At 36.5% G+C, this 13,886-nt stretch overlaps 1 protein-coding gene across 5 annotated transcripts in view; it reads left to right on the top strand.

The window, feature by feature from the left end:
- The window catches only part of LOC131030537 (glycine--tRNA ligase, chloroplastic/mitochondrial 2), a 305,534-nt gene that overhangs the window by 66,527 nt on the left and 225,121 nt on the right, over positions 1 to 13,886 (top strand). For all 5 annotated transcript variants that reach the window (XM_057961392.2, XM_057961391.2, XM_057961390.2 and 2 more), the window contains 3 exons: positions 170 to 286; positions 394 to 495; positions 1,709 to 1,835. In XM_057961392.2, the coding sequence (XP_057817375.2) occupies positions 170 to 286; positions 394 to 495; positions 1,709 to 1,835 (346 nt within the window). The remainder of the gene's footprint in view (positions 1 to 169; positions 287 to 393; positions 496 to 1,708; positions 1,836 to 13,886) is intronic.

Genomic DNA, 13,886 nt, shown 5'->3' with positions numbered 1-13,886 from the left:
TAAGTTCTTTATACTCTTCAATTGTATAATTTGGATGAGGTCGATGCTCAGGGATGTGTCTAATGACTTGAATAATAGCTCTGAGGTATCATTTTCGGAATATGTTCTTTTTGCATATTCAATTTCTCAGCAACTGTAAATTTAGATTTCATTGTTATGTATTCTGCAGGAAGGAAATGAGTGCATATAATTTAGAGTTTGCAAATGTAGAACAAGTTCAACAACATTTTGAACTTTTTGACAGTGAAGCACGTTCATTACTATCAAAGGGGCTTGCAATTCCAGCGTATGTGCATGGACAAATTTGTTTCTCCAATATATTGGATTTGATTTCAGTAATTTCAGTATTCTTGTAATAAATTTTATACTATTTGATTTTGTGTACTATGATAGATATGACCATGTTTTGAAGACCTCACATGCATTCAACATTTTAGATGCGAGGGGATCTATTGGAGTCACTGAAAGAGCTCGCTTTTTCAGTCGCATGCGTAGGTGAGTCTGATATTTTCTTTTGTTATAAGTTTGAATGCAAAAAGCTTTCTTTTATTATAATCTTTTTAATCTTGTACCACTATGGCTAAAAATAAATGCTAATATGATGAAAATAATTTTGATGGCTCGATTAAATTGAAGCTGCCTATGTTACACTTCAAAAGGTATAATGAAACAAAAATGAAATGGTAACAGCGCCCAACAGGAAACAACCTTTGGGATAAAAAAATTTATGCAAAACACAATATATTAAGAAAGTCCATGAGGCGTCACCAGTCTAAAATCTCATAATCAGCAATGGTACTGTGAAAACAAAAATTATTCAATTATGCAACACACTATTCAAATGAAAGCAAAACTAGCATCTGTATTTATTACAGAACTGTTCGTTATCCTGTTTGATTTCAATATCATAATTTTTTATTTGCTTATTGAAGCTGGCAGGCAAGTAAAATGCTGAATCTATATGTCTTCACAACTAACCTTGGCCTTAGTGATTTGGTTGGTATTACTGGATCTATGATATGCTTCAATAGAAAGAAAAAATTATTTTAGTATCCAAGAATGACCAAAGTACATCTATGGGATAGAAAGTACAAGTTAGAATAGAAAGAGAGTTAAAAGAACTCTAGGAGATTAAATAAATAACTAACATGAAAACAATTAGAGACTCTAAATAACAGGTGAATTGTATACAGGTAAACCCTATACAAGTTGAAAAAGGTACATCCATATGATGCTAATCCAAACAGCCATGTTAAAAGGAAACTCCTTAATGGATGAAAGGTAGTCAATGGAAAGTGAAGCTACTAAGCCTAGAGTTACACACAGGAAACTTTGTGACCTCACATTTCCACTACCCACTACGTGAAATCTTCCCAAATATAGTAGACAAAAGTTTCTTAAAAAAGTTCCAAAGATGCATGACTAGTATAATTTGTTTTCTCTCTTTGTCTATTTGGCTAAATGAGTCATCTGTTTCTAAGAGCTTCATTTGATTTCATTTTATTGCAGCTTTCCCTTGGTATATAAGCAAGATGGTATTTTTCCATAAGTGGTAACTGTTGAGACAGATTGCTTATTTTATCTCACTGCAGTTTCTAAACCATTGAGAAGATATGATTGAAATTTTGATTTCCTTATGTGGATGTTGCTTTTCTATTTCTTATGTCATCTTATTGCTAATTATACCCATTGTTTGCAAAATGAATAGTTTAGCACGCCAATGTGCACAACTATGGGTTAAAACACGAGAGTTGCTGGGCTATCCGTTAGGCATTTGGGAGGAAAAGGAAGTGCTTTGCTATCCACAAGAAGCAATTGACAAATTAGTTGAAAAGGTTCTCTCTCTCTCTCTCTCTCACACACACACTTGTCCTAGCCTAAGTATTACATCTTTCTCCTTGCCAAACTCAACAACTGCTGGCATCTGATTTCTCTTAAGTTGTATAATATTTGGAGTATCTTTAAAAGCATATCCAAAACGTTGTTGAACATCTCATTTATGTTTCCTTATCAGTAGGGCTTACCATTGTAAACATCAATATGGTTATATGTTTGTTCACCAGTTAGAATACGTGCATGCACAGCTTAGATAGATTTTATACAAGAATAGAATATAGAGAGCTGAATTCACATTACAGGTCATCATTTACTACTCAAGCTATGAGCTGCTAATATTTTACTTGATAAGCAGGGAATATCTATGTTATAAAAGGAAAATGTATATAAACAGCTATTGAAAAAGTTGATAACTCTTGTGATAGTATTTGTAACATTAGTGAGACATATTTTAACATGACTATCAAACATTCAAGTTAGGCTCTTTGTAAGAAACTGTTTAGTCATGGCCTAAACTGACGAACATAACAAAGCTGCATGACAGAAACTATATAATAGTGATAATCCAAACTCCGTGGTCAGAAGAAATCAGTCATATTCCTTTGTACACAAGTACATATCTGGGATTATTTGCTCAAGAGCAGTAGATACACCATGTTAGTACTCCTAGAAAAAATTGCTTTCCATCATGTTTGTAGCCAAAGATCAAGTCTTTCTTTTCATGTTATCCATGTCAATTGTTATCTTTCCTGTCAAAAGCTAGGTCCTTAGGTGCTGGAATGTTGTGTTCCACTGAGAAGTATATGCAGACTGCCTGTCGTGGGAATCATCAAAACTCTATAATCTAAGGAATCTCTGGTATAGGTGGAAAGAGGAAGTAAATAAGATTTTTAAAAGGACTATGAAATATCCCATCCTGTTCTATACTTTTGAATTCAGGTTTTGGAATATTTTCTGTCTCTTCGCGTTTTTCTGCTTTTTAAAATTTTTTTCCGAGTTTTCTATTTTTTGTGTTTTGTTGCAATTTTCTGATTTTTTGGTTTTGATATATAAATACCGAAATATAAATGCTTGGAAATAACGCTATGAAATTAAATAACAACTCCAGATTATTTAACAACAATTTCTTCAAACCCTTAACTCCAGATTGCATTTAATAAATTAACAATACATACCCTTATCAACTACAGATAATATTATTGATGCTGAAAATACAAATCAGATAGATAAATTCCAACGCCTCCTCGAATGATGATATTTGCTGATTATTGGAGTCCATAGCAGATCTGAAAACTCTCTTAAAAAAACCCCTCACAGCCCTAGAGAATATACCACCAGCCCTTGAGAGAGTACGGCCTGATTGGAAGAAGGAACGGCGGGATTTATGAGCCCTTAAACTGCCTTAAATCTGCAAAATAATTGATCTTCAATTTGCTCTTGAATTTATCCTCTAAATGCCCTTTTTCAACTCTATAAATCAGAATCCAATTCACAAGTATAATCTCTGGATGAGATTTATCCACTAAATACCCTTGGATGGTATTGTTGTCACAAAAGTTTGCACCCTTGCTAAGCTATCAACCCAACAACCTTGTGAAACATGGAAACAACCCCGAAGTGTGGGACCTTGCGCAAGGGGGTTGAATCTTCAGAGAAAGACGACTTCCTTCTCAATCTAGGTGCAAGTGTTGAACCAACTCAACATTCCAAATTCTACTTCTAAACCTATCCTAACAACTTGCAGAGGAAAAGGGAAGAATTAAATGCTAAAATGAGAGGGAGTGATGCACCAGGATAAGAGATGTTCCTCCCCCCACCTCGAAATGACACAAAATCAATCAAAATACCTTGGACATGCACAAACTTCAGTTGCATGAATGACCCCAAATGTATGTATGGAGGTTAGGATTTGCTGAATGTCAAAAGGGGAGAAGGTTTCCCACAAGTCACACCCAGAAACAAGTTAACACAAAATATATGTGAGAGAAAGCCACAAAACATACACTTACAATGAAGGTAAGAAAACATACACAACATACATAAGTTGAAGGAAGGCAAGAATGATAATTTCAATTCATTCTCAGGCCAGTGGCCAAACTTATAGTTGCAGAAATGCAAGAAAATACACAAAATATTCAAAAGAAGTGAAAGAGTAGAGAGTAGCTCAAGCCAACAAGGAGAGAACCCTTTACAATGAGGCTTAACAACTTATATTTAACAAGCTGGTCGTAGAGAAGAGACCGATGGTCATGGAGGGGAAGCCTTTACCCTCGTGTGTGTGTGCAGAGGAATGTCAGTTCGGAAGGCAGTGTACAAACTTGACATGGTTTGCGTGCAAGCAACCTAGCCATACCCTGACAAGGTAACCCCAAGAAGCAAAGTATTTCTAGAAGGTGGATTGTCTGACATTCCAAAGTCGGAGTATGCAGACCTGACATGAAGGCCATCAAGTAACCATAAATAAGCATGTCCCTGGACTCCACTTGATGGCAACCTTGTGTTGACGCTGACAGCCTTAACCCATGCCCATTAAACTCTTAGTCATCTATCCAACCACTATCTCAACTACCTGCATTTGTTTTGGCATTAATTTGAGTCTATCCGGTAGTTGGACATAATTGTCCATAACTAACCTGTTTCCCCTTTGTTTCAAAATATTTGAGTGGGTCCCACAAGCAGTTTTACAATAAAATAGTTTCAATTTCAAAAACTGAACTTTTGGAATTAAATTTGTGTATTTCTCGAGAATGCCTAGACTTGTAGCATTCAAAGTGTTCGTTGGTCTTGGGTCCCGCTGGTGGACTTTAGCTTTGTTCAGTGGCACGCTTGCCAATGCTTGATTCAGATCTCGCGCTCTTGCAACGCGTTCTTGCATCTTCTTCTTCAGCTTTCAGCGCTTGGCTCCTTGACGTTTCAGGCCTTCTCCTGGTTCTTCGGGATGACGTTCTCGACCTGCGAACAATTGATTTCACTTTGATAAATCAATTTGAAAAATTAAATAATTTAATTTAGCAAACATTAAATTTTAATTACGACGTCTGGCTTTGAGAAGCTCTTTGTGAGATGTATCTTTTAAATGCCCTCGAACGCTTCACCTAAAATGGGAGATTTTGGCTTTCCATTTTAATGCCATCCTTGTGAAATTTCGTGTGATTTCACCTTTAATCACGTAAGTCCTGGAATTTCGGGAATACTGGAGGTTTTGCAAGATTTACCTTTTAAGTTTTAACCTCCCTTTGGACGCCTTGCCTTGATTTTCGGATTGCTCGGATGAAATGGGAGATGATCTCTTAAGTTACGTTTTCCTGACTTCGGCCCTTGGAGCTGGAATGAGAGATGTTTCTAAGTTTGTAAAATGTCCTTGCCTTCTATTCTCCACTTTCGAGCGATGCTATGACTTCGGAAGAAATTGTGTTTCTTTAAGTCATTAGCCTTAAATTTCGCCCATTTTACACAATATGTGTGATTTGTTTAGCTTCCCATATGTCTCCTACATCTTCAGCCTTAAAAGGCTTTGCGAGGTTCCGCGTTCTATAAAATGCCTTTCTTTTTATTAACTGCGCGTTTTCGGCCTAAGGGGGGCATTTGCAAGGTTTATATTTTAATGAAAACGGCCTCTCTCTCTCTCGCCTTTGGGTTTCGGCCTGAGAGGCCCCTTTGAAAATGTTTAAGAAAAGGACCCATCACGCGATTTTTGACATTTCAGCCTAAAAAAGGTCTTTTGCAAACTTTATAAGAAATAACCTCTTTTCTTATTTTGCGATTTCGGCCTACGAAGGGCTTTTGCAAACTTCAAATTATGAAAACTCCCTTCTGTGCGATTTTCATGATGTTTGCCTGCCCATTTTCGGGCTAAAATAACCTTTTGCAAATGCTTAAGTTTAACGCCCCTTTTGCATATTGGCATTTTCGGGTAGAAGGCCATTTTGGAAAGTTTATGAAAACAACCTTTGCCTTATTTTATTTCGGGCCAAGGAGTCTTTTTGGAAAGTTATAAAAATTAACCCCTTTCTTGTCATTTTCGAAATTCGGCCTAAAGAGGCCTTTTGCAAACTTCTTTAAGTTAAACGCCTTTGAAAAGTTCACGCGATTTTTCGGCTGGGAGAAGCATTTTGAAAAGTTCTAAAGTTTTAACGCTTTACCTTATTTTGTGATTTTCACTTACCTCATTTTCGGCTTACAAGCTGAGTTTGCAAGTTTAACGCCATTCACCCGATTTTTGGTATTTCGCGAAACTCTAGTTTTTTGGTTTTGGAAAGATGTGCGATTGGGAGGTTATGCACGATCTCGGCCCATGGAGCCATTTTCGACTTCGGCCTACTAGAGGGTTTTGCGAGATTGAATGAAATCATTTCCCTTAGGAAACAACTTCGGGCATTTTGATTATTTCGCGAGACTTGGGAAGCTTAGCCTTTTCGGCTAAAAGAAGCCTTCTGCGTGATTTTCCTCTTTCACGATTTTCGGGGTTGGAGTTCGCAATATGGCCCTTTAGGTGCGATTTTGAAAGTTTTCGGCCTTCGTGAGTTTGAAGTTTTTGGGCTACTTGGCCAAAATACACGACAATCGCCCTTCACTAAATTCGGGATTTCTAGAGGAATTGTGCGATTTAGATATGTATTAAAATGCCCCTCAGATACTGAACTTCGACCATGAAAGACATTTTGCGAGCTTAGAGCTTGTCATGATTTTTGGGATACTTTGGCAAAATGAAGGCGCATTGGTGAACTTTGAATTCGGTCTGAGAAGGCAATTTGAGAAACATGCGATTCAAGGTTATCCCGGGTTCCAAGAGGAATTTACGTTTTCATTACTTGCCCTTTTTGTCCACCAAATTCGGGGTTTCTTCTCTCCTATTGAGAAGACCAGACTTGACATGGGGGTCCCCTGTCAAAGACGGGGTGTGTGTGTGATACGCACAACACCTTGCAAAAACATTTTATGCGCCCCTGTAGCTCCATGAATGAAAGTAGACAAGTCATAGGGGTTGGTGGAGCATTAAGAGCTTTGAGTGTTGATCACGTCATTCGGAAGTGTTGCAAGTCATTGGAAGTCGGACGTTGGGTTCTACTGCAATGGGAGAGGAGTCTTGGAACCTAGGCGTTTCGGGATTTTGGGGTCAAGAGGAAAAGGCTTGGAACCTGGGCGTTTTGGGATTTTGGGTTCAAGGAAGGAAAATGGCTCGAGAATTGGGAATCTCGGGATTTTGGGTTCAAGGAAGGAAAATGGCTTGAGAACTGGGACCTTCACAATTCCGGGTTCAAGGAAGGAAAATGGTTTGAGAATTTCCGCTTTTTGACAAGACAACACTTAACACTTCATGACCATTGTCCTTGTCCTTGATCAACTGGAGCAGCATTGGTCCATGGAACATATCTCTGATCGGTTCTCATTGATGGACCAAGGATGTCATAAAATGACAACAGGTATCTCACACTTGCAGGTATTGTCCCCTTTGAGAGTTTTCTTCCCAAAAAGCTTGAAGTTTTAGCAAAACCCTTGCTCTTCAATCTCTATTAATTTTCTCTAGAATGAATAAGTGAATGAATGCCAAAAAAGACTTCAATTAACCTTTTATGAGCCTCTTCAAAACCCATGACTCCTAGCAATTAAATGCGTTTAATAAATTACATTTAATTTCATTGATGGCATTCAATAAAGTTGGTGTCCCAATCAGGCTTAATAATTGACATTATACCATTATATAATTTATGCAATAAAGACCATTTATATCCCCTTATATATAAAGTCATTAATTTGATTAATATTATAAAAGTGGAAACTTTAATAATTTAATGTTAACCATTTATTGCAATAAATGCCAATATTGGGATATATATTTAATTTTGCCAACTACACATTAATAGCTGGGGTACCCTCCAACCGTTCAAATGACTTATTATAAATAGTATGGGAGCCAAATGCTCAAGATACCTACTAAAAATAATATGTTCAAATGGAGCCTAAAAGACCTCTGGAAGGAAAACCACCAAAAAATTGAATCTCTAAGATGGAGAGTACTGAAATAAACAATCCAAGGGTTATCTGAAAAATCTTGAATCACCCACAAAGGCCCCCCTAACCACCACATTAGCGTATGGGGATCACTGATAATAGGCTAACCTCTGAAAATAATTGATGCTTAGGTGTTGTTGTATGTAGCTAGGTCGGAGCCCTTCTAGGGCTGACCTAGCACACCTAGCGTACTTGTGGCCCTATCGGCCTTAGAAAACAAAAATGCTTTGGGCCCTAAGTGGGTGGACTATGTAACTTGTGTTCATGTAATTCATATGTAACTTGTATTTAACCTAGACCTATTCTTGGCGGGAAAATTGTCAAGGCTGACCCAAGGGAAATTAGAATGTATGATCACCTATATATTCGAGTAGTTTGAGAGCATTCAACACATACATTCAGCGAACTTCTTCATTCAGCTAGATCATCTATCAGCAAACTTATTAGCATCTGCAAATCATTCATTAGCCTTAGTGATGCATTCATTAGCATTAACGAATCATACTTCGGAGACAGCGAATCATATTGCAGAGACAGCGAATCATATTTCAAGGTGAGCGAACTAGTTGCAGAGACATCAAATTATGTCCCAAGGTCAGTGAACTGATTTCCAGTGGCAGCGAACCATATTTCAAGGGTCAGCTCAAATACTTTCAGGTCTGCAATTCATCAGTAATCGACAAACTCCATTGGTGGACTGCAGATAAGTCATATATTTAATACAAATGTGTTGAATGCTTCATGTGCTGAAGCTAATTGTAGAAAGACCTACTGATTATTGATTAATAAGATCTGAGAATTTAGCTGGGTTTTTCTCCTCCAAGAGGGAGGTTTTCCCAGGATATATTGGTGTTCCTTGTGTGCATTGATTTGTGTGTTTTCTATTTTGATACAGTCTGATATAAAATTAACATTAGGAAGGCACAAAATAGGGACATTACACTATATGTTGGGAAAATCTTCTCTGAAACACCGAGATAGATTATACATTAAAAAGTTCATCATTAAAGCATAAAGTTACCATTGTGGAAGGTTCAAAATTCAAGTCTGCAGTTTTAGTGAAAACCAGAAATTAAACTTCATTCTTTAGAAAATTGATCGAGAGAAACCTAAAAACTAAACTTTATTATTTTTTTAGAGAGTTTTTGTTTTGCTTTGACAGGAAATTGTAGCGGATGATAGGGTTAGAAGTGTTTGAAAATATAAGATGGAAGAAATTTAAAAGCAATTTAAACTTTTGAGTTGATCATTTGAAAATTCCTTCAAATTGGCTATAATGGTGATTTTTCCACTACAAGCCAAGTTGTAGAGTTTTCCTAAGAGCTTGCTATGTGCCAAACTTCCACTTTTTAGTGCCCATCATCAAAGCTTCCTCTCGTTGGTGTTGAAGTCCAAAAGTTCCACTTCTTGGCAAAAATGACCAAGGTTTGCACTTGGCGTCAAGTTTCAAAAGCTCTGCTTGGTTTTAAGCTTCAAAGTTTTCACTTTGTATTAAGTGATTAAAACCTCGACCTGGTATCAAGTGGCAAAACTTCTTCTTGGTATCAACATTAAGGATCTCCGTGACTTAGTTCCCATTGAGAAAAACTCTAATAAGCACTGATTTAGAATGTTTTATTTGATAAGGCAAAGATAGAGTGAAAGCAAATTTAGTGCCCAAGTAAGCCTATGCATCTAGGATTTAAGAAAATAGTTAAAGCTGCCTATTTAAGCACAAAGGTTCTTCATATGTAATGTCCCCCTTTTGGGATTACCCTAAAATCTGCCCTAGAATCACATCTTTAGTGAAAACAAGAAATGTTATATAGTTGGAGATATAACTTTACCCAAAAAACTGTTTAAGCAAGATAGATTCTAGTTGATATCCTATAATCAAGTTAGGCAATTATTGAAAAATATAATTCATAAAATTTATCATTTCTACTAGGGTTAAAGAATCACATAACATATTTTCATAACCATCCTAATTTAAGTAAATCAATCAATATCTACAATTCATTATTGGATTTTAACCATAACAGGGCTTGGATGAGGAGACATGATAGGGTGCTCAAAGCAATCCTCACACTAAGCCCAAGAGCATATATACCATCCCGCTTGGCCCCTCCCTTGGCGCCATGTTGTCCATCCATCATGAGGCAGTGTACTTAGTGGGGAAGCTTGTCTTTGCCCTCCCTATTCGTGCCATGTTATTCACTCTCCTATGAATGAGATTTCTTTAATCCATTTCAACAATCAACCATGGTAGAGGGAGGAGTGGAAACCACAATAGGGTGCTTGGAGTATCCTTCCCATCTAAGTCCAAGGGTGGATACACCTTGGCCCCCTTGGCCTGATGTGGTAGGCTGCCAACAATCCATCATGATGTGGTGTACTTACAAGAGGATCTCTTATTAGTTCTCCCTTATTGCATTCCCTTACTAACCTCGTCATGATTAATTGCAGCAATTTGATGAGTAGACTAGGAAGCTAGATATTCCACATTATTGCCTATATCCCATTTATGAGAGGTTATGTATCAAATATATTATTATGTTGCATACATATTATTGCCTATATCAGTATGTGAGGAATTATGCATAAAAACATTATCATGCTGCATGCCACAAAGATGATAAGATTGCTATTGTCTGCTATATATGATAAATCTCTGATCTGATCGCCTTATATGCTTGATTTCTGTTGTCTTTTTTTGGATTGATTGCTTGATTATAAGGATAAACTTATTGCTGATGATGATTCCTTTGATAAGGATAAACTAAGTGCTGATGGTGATTCGTTCGATTTATTGATACCTTTTTGCAGGTCAGACTGTCGTATATTTTCCGATCTTTTTCATGATCCCTTCTTTATGCTCACTATAAATGAATTCTTCTTTTTTTATACTCTCCAATATGAGGGAGAAGTCACGCCTCTTTAATATTTCTATCCTTTTGAAAGAGTCACAACTCTTCCTCTTAACTGCTGGTTTAAAACTTAATTCTATTTTAATTATTTTTTATTCTTAGGAAAATTGCTGCCTTATAATTTATTTATTAAGTCCGATCATCTTTTTCCTTTTGTTTATCAAAATCATTGCTTTTGCTTATATACCTGCTGCCCGTTGTTAATCACTGATCTCTAATTACTGGGTCGGCCCTTTTTACGAGGAAATGTTTATTAGTTATACAAGGGAGATCACCCACCAGCAATGGTTAAGGTGGCAATCCCTTAACCAATCTCAGTTAGCCTCTTTCTTATATTCTAGGTCAGCCTTCATAACTAAGTCACATATTAATTCTTGTTCAGCCCTTAATCTGGTCAGCTCTCCCTAAATAATTATTTAAATTGCCCTTTTATTGATTATTTAAGCTGTGTTTGTTATTTATTTTGCCCAAGTCTCAGGCGGGGTATGGCATCATAGTCACCATGGTTGCTAGGAGAATGTTACTAGTACTGGTATGGGAGATTGGTACTGGTACTAGTACATTTGTTTTTGAAAAATAGGGGATGGGGGTACTTGGAGACGCCATTTTTTTGATATAATTTAATAATTCATTATTTTGCTAACATTAAAACTGAAAATATCATGACATTGAACTTTCAAAACAAGAGTATTGGTAAAGTTTAACATTAACTTTAAAGTTAAAAGACACAAATTTAGAAATGTTGATACCTTAATGGGTTGATACACATACAAAAAGCAAAATTAAAAATCAGACATCTATTTCTACACTTCTTTGTCATCCATTTCTAGGTCCTCAGCTATGATGCTCTCTAGATATTCATCACTCTCAAGCTTAGCTTCCTTTGTTGGTAGTAGAATTGGGGGCAAATTAGTGAGGCCATCTTCTTCAACCACTTAATCCACCGAGGCCACAACTTCTCCATCAAGCGAATTTTGGTTCCATTTTGCCAAAATTCCCTCCTTGTACCTATGCTTTACAAGAGAAAAGGCGAAGTGAGCTATGAATGTACACTAGGTTCTCCGCTTTCTTTGACCCTAATCAGTTCCTCTTTAGTGAATGAATAAAACCACAAGTACTTCAATTCTTCTCACAAGATGAAGAGCTGGTTACGTGTGAGAGCAATCTCATTGCAAATGATCATAGTTCAGGAGTTTGACCTCTATGGTTCCACCATCACTCTATAGGGTCTTTCTTTGCATGCATATCATATAAAAAATCACAATGCCCATGTGAAAATTTATTCCATTGAGTCCTCATAATTGAAGCCTCATAGTTGAAGCATCTTCACCTCAATCGTAAATCTTTCTTATTGCAGCCCAAAATCCCTTCATTACCTCTCTATCCTCGTATGGAGCCATCTTATTGTTCACTTGTATATCATACTATATAGGATTTAAATTTTAAAGAATAGGCAACACAATGAAGGGTTGTGTTAAGTTTGATCCATCTTCCATGTATCTTTTCTTCTGTCAAAGGATATAAAGAAAGATCTCTTGCATATGTTATTCTCTTACCTCTTTTAGTCATGGAATCTATTTCTTCATAAATTTCTCCTAGACATGGCTTGTTTGAATTTGTTAATTTGATCACCTTACATGTGGACTTAATAAATTCTACAACAAATTTAACATCAGCTTAAAAATGGTCATCAAGGACCATACCTCTCACCTCAATTGTAGTATCTGATGTAGATTGTCTCCAAGCTGTCCATCCATCACTAACTATTGTTGAACACAAAGCTCCTTTGACTTCACAAAGATGCTCAAGAATAATAATCTAAGAAGCAAACCTTGTATCAATAGGTTTGAGAAGTTCCACCTTGGCAAATTTTCGGTAAATGGCTTGTGTGGTGATGGTTGCATATGGACATTTGTATTTTTTTTGCCCTTTTCAATGAGTTATGGAATCTACTAAAACTTGCCAATATCTTTGAGTGCATCATTCAACAAATACACACAATATGGTGTCTAAAATATATTCCTATACTTTTTTTTACAACATGCCTATTGCTTTACAAACATGTGCAGCATTTGTAACAATTTGGACTACATATGATGCCCCCACCTCCTCAATGTCGTTACATAACTGGTTATGAAGGAACTCTACATTCTTTCCTTGCCTTGAACAATCTATTGCCTTCAAAAAGTAAGGCCTTTTGCTGAATGTTACCATGATTTTAAGTAGTGGATGATTTTTAGTGTTTGTGGACCCATAACAATACTGCACCTTTTTGCAAACCACACTCTTTTCATTGGTGTAGTTTGTTTCTCTAAGTGATTTTTCTCTTTATCAATTAGAGTAGTGCAAATCTTTTCATACCTAGGTGGTTTATACCCGATTGGTGCATTATTAATAGCTTGGACCATCTCCCTGTAGAAAGGTGAGTGAGCAACATTAAATGGTATTCTATATGTAGAAAAGAATTGTGCTATTGCTTCATTAACCGTTTCTCGATCATGAACATCAAGTAATCATCCAGTGGGGTTTGAGTTGTCAATGTATGGTTTCTTTTGAGAATATTCTATTACTAAATTTTGTTGTCACATGAACATCTCTAGAAGACACATCCACCTCTAACTCTCTATTTTGATTGAGTTGTAATAGTTGCTCCTATTGTTGAAGCGTGAGCTCAAATTAAAGACTTTACTATCAACTCTTTCTTGATCCCTATAGCAATCTGTTGTGACACTTTCACACATCGCCCCATTGCAAATGGGGACCCCCTTGTTTTTTCTTTTTAGGGTTTTGCTTTGGCATCTTAGGGTTTTGTCTTCGATTTCTCACCTCTGCAAATGAGTCAAAGTTTTTCAAAATTTGGAGGAGTCTCCAAAATCATTGAGGAAAAGTGGTCAAATGGGCGTTCTAATGTCATAGATGTGCTCAGAAAGGTCAAAGGAGTAAAATTACAATTTCCTGGGGTCAATTCTGACAACTTCCTATTTTTCGAAAATTTTGCTTTTTTTCTTTTTTTTAAAATTTAGAAAGTTTTGTTTTTGGCATTTTGGGGCCAATTATGGAACCTTCTTTTTCGGTTTGCTTTTTTTTTTCTTTCTAAAAATAGAAAGTTGCTTTTTTTTCTAAAAAAGTTGC

This window comes from Cryptomeria japonica, chromosome 6 (genome assembly GCF_030272615.1).
Source record: "Cryptomeria japonica chromosome 6, Sugi_1.0, whole genome shotgun sequence".
Classification (NCBI taxonomy): Eukaryota; Viridiplantae; Streptophyta; class Pinopsida; order Cupressales; family Cupressaceae; genus Cryptomeria; species Cryptomeria japonica.
This window is presented reverse-complemented; position numbering and strand designations above follow the sequence as displayed.